The sequence below is a fragment of the Humulus lupulus genome, chromosome 6, assembly GCF_963169125.1.
Source record: "Humulus lupulus chromosome 6, drHumLupu1.1, whole genome shotgun sequence".
In the NCBI taxonomy this organism is placed as follows: domain Eukaryota; kingdom Viridiplantae; phylum Streptophyta; class Magnoliopsida; order Rosales; family Cannabaceae; genus Humulus; species Humulus lupulus.
Window position 1 is genome coordinate 215822633 of NC_084798.1, and position 8600 is coordinate 215831232.

General features: G+C 26.9%; 1 protein-coding gene and 1 long non-coding RNA gene across 2 annotated transcripts in view; both read left to right on the forward strand.

The window, feature by feature from the left end:
- Positions 1-7746, forward strand: part of LOC133783232 (lupeol synthase-like) — a 36012-nt gene extending 28266 nt beyond the window's left edge. The window contains exons 12-19 of the mRNA XM_062222778.1: positions 4618-4716; positions 4824-4880; positions 4988-5034; positions 5139-5282; positions 5474-5651; positions 5759-5839; positions 6450-6533; positions 7474-7746. Of these exons, the coding sequence (XP_062078762.1) occupies positions 4618-4716; positions 4824-4880; positions 4988-5034; positions 5139-5282; positions 5474-5651; positions 5759-5839; positions 6450-6533; positions 7474-7587 (804 nt within the window). The 3' untranslated portion in view covers positions 7588-7746. The remainder of the gene's footprint in view (positions 1-4617; positions 4717-4823; positions 4881-4987; positions 5035-5138; positions 5283-5473; positions 5652-5758; positions 5840-6449; positions 6534-7473) is intronic.
- Positions 15-4106, forward strand: LOC133783240 (uncharacterized). The gene is made up of 7 exons (XR_009870842.1): positions 15-1032; positions 1115-1173; positions 2825-2878; positions 2963-3204; positions 3309-3401; positions 3484-3588; positions 3666-4106. It is a non-coding gene; the product is annotated as an uncharacterized LOC133783240 (long non-coding RNA).
- Positions 7747-8600: the final 854 nt, after the last annotated feature.

The following is an 8600-nucleotide window of genomic DNA, read 5'->3' on the forward strand; positions in this document are numbered from 1 at the left end:
TAAACATACAATATATTTATATATCTAATTCTCATAACTATGCATGCATTTAATTTTGGGCAAAATCTATGCCACAAGTTAACTTTTGGCTTAAATTCTAGTTATATATTAATATTAAATGTTCCAATAATGTGTAATATTGTTAGTGTGAATTGTGTTCAAATAGGTACATACAATATAGTTTGTAATAAAATGTTACAATTTCCAACTATTTTCCTACGATTTTTTCTCCCTTCTCGAATATATTATTGATATACTTTCAGTGCTCATTTAGTCGTTGCCACGTGTTCATTACCAATTGGACCTCTATCACTTGGTATGGACTTGTGTTTGTTTTGGTCCTATTATATATATATATATATATATATATATCATCTTTACTCTTTCATTTAATTTAGTTACAATGCGATAGTGTGAAAATTTCAGGTGATAAAAATATTATTTATTCCAAAATAAACATTAGAGAACTGTACGTGTTTGCTCTAATTCTTAAATCCTAACTTTGAGAACAGCTGAAGAATAAATAGAGAACATAAATTTCATAAACAATGAGAATTGTTCTATGTGGATAAGAAAGTCATGAAATTTACTTTGATGGGGCACCTTGGTTCTTAATACCACATATATGAACATTGGTGTAATTAACATAATATCTTATATATTTAAATTTAATTTTAAATATATGAGATCTGATAATAAATTACACGAGTATGTATCACTACAAAAAAAAGGTTCTATACCGAGAACACTATACCGACAACATGTCCTCGGTATAGACATTTCATATGCGCGGGACATTTTCGCGGTTTTGAATAGGTTTAGTTGTTATACCGAGAACCTATACCGAGAACATGTTCTCGGTAGAAGGTTTATAAATATACCCCACAGCCGCGAAGCCCCTTCTCCTTCCTCTCTGGTTTCTCTCGGTTTTCTCCGAGCCGTCTGCCTCCCTCCTCCGTTTTCCTCCCAAAAAGCTCGGTTTTAAGCCTCAAAATTGCCAAGGATGAAGGGATTTCTGTGTATTTGTTGAAGGTATGGTTTATTTATTCATTTTTTTTATATATATATATATTTATGAAATTGTATAATGATATTTTGTAGTTTTTGTTTGAAGGTTGGGTATTCGGTTTTTGTTGGACTAAAGAGATTGCTAGCAAGATATTGAAGGCATTGGTAAGTTTTTTTTTAATTTTTCTGTATTTTTTTCAATTTTTGAATAATTTATGTTTTTTTATATAAATAATATAATATTAATTTTAATAAAAATCTGAAATTATTATATTAGATAGAATGTATTTATTTTTAGGTTTTCAAAATAAGTATTAGTAAAAATGATATTAGGAATTAGAAAATTGTTATATGAGTAATTAGTATTTTTTTTAAATAAATTCTATGTTGTTTTGGTGAATTTTATGTGTGTTAAACATATTACTAAATATATTAAATATTTGAGTGTTAATTTGAAAATTTTGGTGGTAATGTTAGTATGTTGTTGTTGTCAATTTTAATTTTTTTTGGTTATGTTAGTAGTAAAAATTCAAATTTTATGAATATTGATGATTAATTTGTTGTTGTTAATTTTTAGTAGAATTTTAATATTTTGGTTAGAAAATTGAATAATTAATAAACTTTAGACTAATAATTATAAATTATATAGTCGTTTAAAATGTATTTGTAATGCTCTCTGCATGATCTGGGTCTGGATATTTTTTATGTCTTATTTGCAGGATTTTAAATTTTGGGATAGATGAAAATATAGTCGTTATGCTGCCGAATTTTTTATAGAATTGTAAAATTTAGAGATATTGTGAATATTAGTAGAAGTACTCAATAAAATTTCTAATTTAATAAATAGTGAATTGATAAGTAAAATAATATATTTTAAAATTAAGATTAAAAAAAATTAACATTAACATTATGCAACTAAATTTTAATAAAAATAAACATTAATTAAATAATTTAAGTAATAATTAAATCCTAAAGTAAATAAATAAAATTTAAACAAATCTTAGAAATTTTGTTTAAATTAATAAAACTATTCAATAAAGCATAAGTAAAATATGTAATTTAATAAATACTAAATTAATATGTAAAAAAATAATATTTGTTAGTTCTCATTAAATAAAATTAACAAATATATTATTAGAAAACCATTATTAAAATTAAAAAAATTAAATTTAATATTTGTTAGTTTTAATCATTATTAAAATTAAAATTAAAAAAATATGTTTTTAATAATATTTGTTAGTTGTTTTTAATTTTTCTGTATTTTTTTTAATTTTTTTTTTTCAATTTTTGAGTAATTTATGTTTTTTTATATAAATAATATATTTTAAAATTAACATTAAAAAAAATTAACATTAACATTATGCAACTAAATTTTAATAAAAATAAACATTAATTAAATAATTTAAGTAATAATTAAATCCTAAAGTAAATAAATAAAATTTAAACAAATCTTAGAAATTTTGTTTTAATTAATAAAACAATTCAATAAAGCATAAGTAAAATATGTAATTTAATAAATACCAAATTAATATGTCAAATTTAAATAATTTTAATAATATTTATACTGAAATATATTATAGTTATATATCATAAAACAATATAATTAACTTCAAAGAGCATAAGACATTAAAAAAAACATATTTAATTTTATTTGTTTTTTTCTTTGGTAATAAGAAATTATTACCAAAGATATAATAGTGTTATTATCACCTAGTGATAATATTATATTTTTTTAGTGTTCATCACAAGAAGCCTTAGACCCGTTTAGAGAGGGTGAGTCATTGAAGACTCTTACATTTGCCTCTCTCTGAATTAGGACACACATGTGGATTAATTTGACCGTCAGATATCTCAGCTGATTGTGAACGAGGTAATACTTTACACATTGATATACTCCTTAAAATTTAACAATTAATCCATATTAATTTTAAAATATTGAATTTGCATACAATAGCGCCTCCAAATAAACGTGGACGCCATAAAGGATTGAACACGCGGGAAAAGAGGGAACAGTTGGGGCGTCCTCTCCCTCTCGAGTGGGATGTGCAGGGGAGAACATATAAAGAGATCGAAGAGTACAGCTCAAATTTCTCAAGAGAGCTCGGATTACTTGTTCGACAGTACACAGATCCGGACTGTCCTCAATGGTCAAAAGTACCAAATGTCTCGAAAGAAAGAATACTTGCACATTTGGAAGTAAGTAGTTTATGTATTTTCCGACGCCCAGAAATTACGGTATTAATTTCTTGCTAAAATTAACTATCTTAATTAAATATATTACTAACGATAACTTTTTGCAGAAACGTTCTGTGATCAACAAGGAAAATAGAAGGAAACTGAAAGAGCTTAGCTATGGAGGTTCTCAGTCAATCCCAGCCCTACACTATAAAAAGGTTAGTTAATTAATTATTTTTTAGTTTATTTTTCTTATTTACGTTTAATTATTAATTTTATAAAAATATATGTACGTGACAGCGCAATTTAGAGACTGGGCAACTTGAGTCCATCCCGGATAGCTGGATGGATACTCACCATAAATCAGGCACAGGGTGGGTGACAGAGACAGCAAAAAATACTTTGGTACTTTAAGTTTTTTTAAACATTTTTCAAATTTTTAATTGTTTCAAAATTTTAATTACATATACATTGTATCACAGGAGGAATTGCGTGCATACCGCGACACACAGCAGACACAGGCAACTGATACTGAGAGTTCCACACCAGTTTCGAGTGCGCCTGAAGATGAAGACATATCTTTGGTACAAACTGTCTTCGGAAAACGACGGGGCCACCAGAAAGGATATGGACATATCCTTAACATAAGGGGCCGAACTCCATTTGATTTTCGTCCTTCACAAACTAGAGATGAAGAGTTGTCTGAGATGAGAGAGCGTCTTCGACAGTTAGAGGAGCATGTCCGGACTCATTGTATCACCCCGGGATCTCAATGTGCCCCACCACCACCCGATGATCCCGATGTTGGAGCACCGACTCAGTAGGACTTATGTATGAATTTTATTACAATTGACTATTACATTATCATGTTTAAGACAATTCTTTATTTTGATTCAGCGAACATACTCTTATGTTTTTATTTATATGTTTAATATAAGTGTTTTAATTTTATTCTATTTTTTTATATTTAATTCAAAATAAATAAATAAATAAATAAGGGAATAACAAATATAAAAAAAAAATTGGGGAAAAGTCTATACCGAGGACATTGTCCTCGGTATATACCACTAAGATGTCGATATATACCAGTATGATGACAAATTGGGGATGGTTGTACCGAGGACTTTCGTCACTTTCTACCGAGGACATTGTCCTCGGTAAAACCTATACCGAGAACATTTTTAATGTCGTCGGTAGAAGTTTTGTTTTACCGACGCGGATGTACCGATAACTTTCTACCGACGACATTGTCTCGGTAGAGGTTATACCGAGGACATTTGTTCTCGGTATAGGCCCTGTTTTTTGTAGTGTATGGTGTTATGCATGATAGGGTATCCCATAGCAATAGTATTCTTAAAGGAAAACAAATTAAGGTTCCAAAATGAAATTCTCTACATCTTAACTTTATTTTTCATATGTTTGATTAATTTACAGGCCACACTAATGCTCTCTCAAATCTCACCAAGTCTAGTTGGAGAGAAAATGGACATAGAGTGCTTCTATGATTCAGTAAATCTTTTGATCACATATCAAGTACGTGTACTTAATTAGAATCTCAATTAGTCATTAATTATGTTTATCCTACTTTTCTTATATTTTATAGATTTTTGTCATTTTTACTATATGCCTACTACGTACAGAGTAATGATGGCGGTTTCTCTGCTTGGGAACCCAAAAGAGGATATCATTGGTTGGAGGTATTTTCAGCATTATATATATATATATATATACATTTATTTTGTAACAAGTGATTATTGAAGAAAAAACTTAATTATTTTGTAATTTTAGCTCTCTTATCTTGCAGTACTTAAATCCCGTAGAGTTCCTTGCAGACGCTGTGGTTGAGAGAGAGTAAGAATATGTTATATTTTATTTGATATATATATATATATATATATATAGAAAGATGTGGCTGATTAGTTTTCTTCTAATAAATATAATGTGATGAATTTCAGCTATGTAGAGTGCTCTTCTTCAGTTATCCAAAGTTTGGTACTCTTTAGGAAACTATATCCAACATACCGAAGAGATGAAATAGACAAATGCATTACAAAGGGAGAGCGCTACATTATCAATACACAAAACCTTGATGGTTCATGGTAATAATAAATATTTCATGAATTTTTATTATTAGTTTGAATATATAGAAAGCACACAAATATCATAATAAATGGCTATTAAATTAAAATGTATGCGATACCCAATATAGAATTGTATCAATAGCAGTATTACACATCTTTGTGTTGTTGGACACCAGTGTTGTACTTTAATATTCATATAAAACTCTCAGGTATGGACGATGGGGACTTTGCTACACGTACGGTGCATGGTTTGGCGTAGAGGCGTTGGTAGCTTGTGGTAAAACTTATACCAATTGCCCTAACTTACAAAAGGCATGTGAATATCTCTTGTCCAAGCAACTATCTGATGGTGGTTGGGGAGAAAGTTACCTTTCAAGCGTAAACGAGGTCATAATCTAACTAATCTTAAAATGTTATTCTCAAAATTAATATGAGAATATATATATACATATATATTATGATGATAATTCGTCTTCAAATTGTGAATTAAATAGGTGTATACCAACATAGAAGGAGATCGATCAAATGTGGTCCAAACTGCATGGGCATTGTTAGCTCTCATTGTGGCTGGACAGGTATTTATATATATATATATATATATATATATATATAGTGAAAACTAATGTATATTATATTTCCAATACAAACATAGATTGTTAGACCACTTCTAATAGTACAACTTCTAAATTGTGTTAAATTTGGCACAAAAATTGTAAAACTATTATATTGGACAAAGCAAATTTGCTTTAACATGCAAATTGATGTATATAGATATATAAATAAACTATCATTGATTCATTGAATATCAATTTTCTATCTTTCTTTTTCATTTAATATGCAAATTGATGTATATAGATATATAAATAATACAAAATTATTATTTATTATTATACAATAAAGTTGGCACATGCTATATGAAATATTTTGTACAATATTTTCTTTTATTAGCAGATTGCTCAACCTTCTTATTTTTAATTTTAAATCTTAAAAATAAAAGTAAAAATTATAAAAACAAATCAAATAATATCAAACAAACAAAAAAAAGAATAAAATCTAAAAAAAATTAACTGAAAAGATATATGTATTATGAAATTAAAATGTTAAAAAGTCGAATTAAAATTCTTTATCAAAAGTTTCCTCAATGTTTTAAGCCACATAGTCCACGCAACGTTTTATTCAATTCAGGCTGATATTGATCCAACACCCATACATCGAGCAATAAGATTATTGATCAATGAACAAACTGAAGATGGTGACTTTCCTCAACAGGTATATATGACATTAATTATGTACACAATATGTGTACATATACATGTATAACTCTCATAAATTGTATAAATATATAGACAAATTTTATTGTAGGGGATTCAGCCAAAAGAGCTCCACCAGTGGGAGTTTTCTGTATTTCTAACTTGTGAATAATTTTTGGCACAATTGTTTTATAACCGTATATTTTGTAGTTATTTAAAACACTTAGAAAATTTTCAGAAAATTTCGAATAATTTACAGTGATGAAAATTAGCTTCAAATATATTGTTTTCTAGAACCATAAAAATTTAGTTAAGTTTGGAATAACTTGTTTTGAACTTAATTTTCGGTACTGTAAATTATTTGAAATTTTCTAAAAATGTGCTAAATAACTAAAAAATATACGGTCATAAAAAAAAATTAAATCGAAAATTATTCACTGGTCGGAAATACACAAGCGCCCACCTAGGATAAGGCTCTTTTTGAAGTTCTTATAGTTGTTTCTCCCTATATATTTATTGGGGAATTCTCCTGTAGGGGCTTTACTTTAAGCTCTACCGGTGGGGCTCTCAGTATTCTTGACCTATGAAAGTTTTCGGCGCGATTTTTTTTTATGATCGTGTATATTGTAGCTATTTAGAGCATCTGCAAATTTTCAGAAAATTCCGAATAGTTTACAGTACCGAAAACTAAGTTCAAACATATTATTGCACGCGTGACTATTTTTTTTTATGTGTGTGGAAAATAATATGTTTGAACCTAATTTTTGGTACTGTAAACTATTCGGAATTTTCTGAAAATTTGCAGAATGCTCTAAATATCTACAATATACACAGTCATAAAAAAAAATCACACAGAATTATCCTATATTTAGTTACCTCACAAAGTGATTTTTCAAGTAAGCTGTATTCGGTAGTATGTTTAATTTGGTAAATATATTATAAATCATATTTGATTGCAGGAAGTAACTGGAATATATATGAAGAATGGGGTGTTAAACTTCGCATCATATCGTAATATCTTTCCAATATGGGCTATAGGAGAATATCGTCGACGAGTTTTAACTAAATATTAAACTTATAATTGGACTCACAAAATACTATTATTAATCACTAAGGAGTAGTTGTGTCTATGTACTCTGTAATAAAGAAACTTCTCCAATAATATGTGTCATGTACACCATGCATCATGTCATATTTTTAATTAATTATTTTGCTTACATTATTAATTTGTCCAACTCAAGTTTGTGGTCAAAATAAGTACGTAGTGTTGTGTATGTCATTAAAAATTAATAAATAAAAAATAGTTCTTTCTCAGGGGCTTGGACTTCTTATCAAATAATAATGAATATATATAAACTAGATATAAACAATGTGTAATATGTATGTTTGGTTACTTTTATTTATAAAATTTATTAATTATTTTTTATTAAATTTATATTAATATCATATAAATTTTAAATAAATAATTTATTTATTTTTGTTTAAATTTATGTTTGTTTTATGTTTTGAATTTAAAAGTGACAACAATAGATTATATATTATATATTTAATATTATACCTGAATTTTAAATTTATGTTTCTTGCTAGTTTTTATAAAAAAAAAAATTTGTTGTTAATTAACAGTAAATTATATTATATAATTAATTTAAATTATTCTAAAAGTGAATTTACATTTAATTTAATTTAATTTACTATTTTTAAATAATTATTATTGTAAAATATCACAAAAATCCCATAATATACAAAAAGTGATTCCCACTTGTTTATATACCAAATACTAAATACATTATTTATTATGTAAATGTGGTAAAAATAAATAATCATTTATTGAATATATGCTCTTTATATATATTATTTAGTAATAAACTTATAGAATGAAAAAAGATACATAAAATAAAATTTGTCAACATATATAAAATTAAAGTTGTAAACCCTTTTAAAAAAAATTATAGCATGCATAACTAAATAACTTTGTCTAAATTAAGACTGCTTTGTGTTGGAAGTTTTTTTTTTTTTTTTTTTTGAAGTTGTTCTCTTTTCTTTTTTGTATTCTTGGAGCCCTCATTCACGACATATTCTTCAGGAA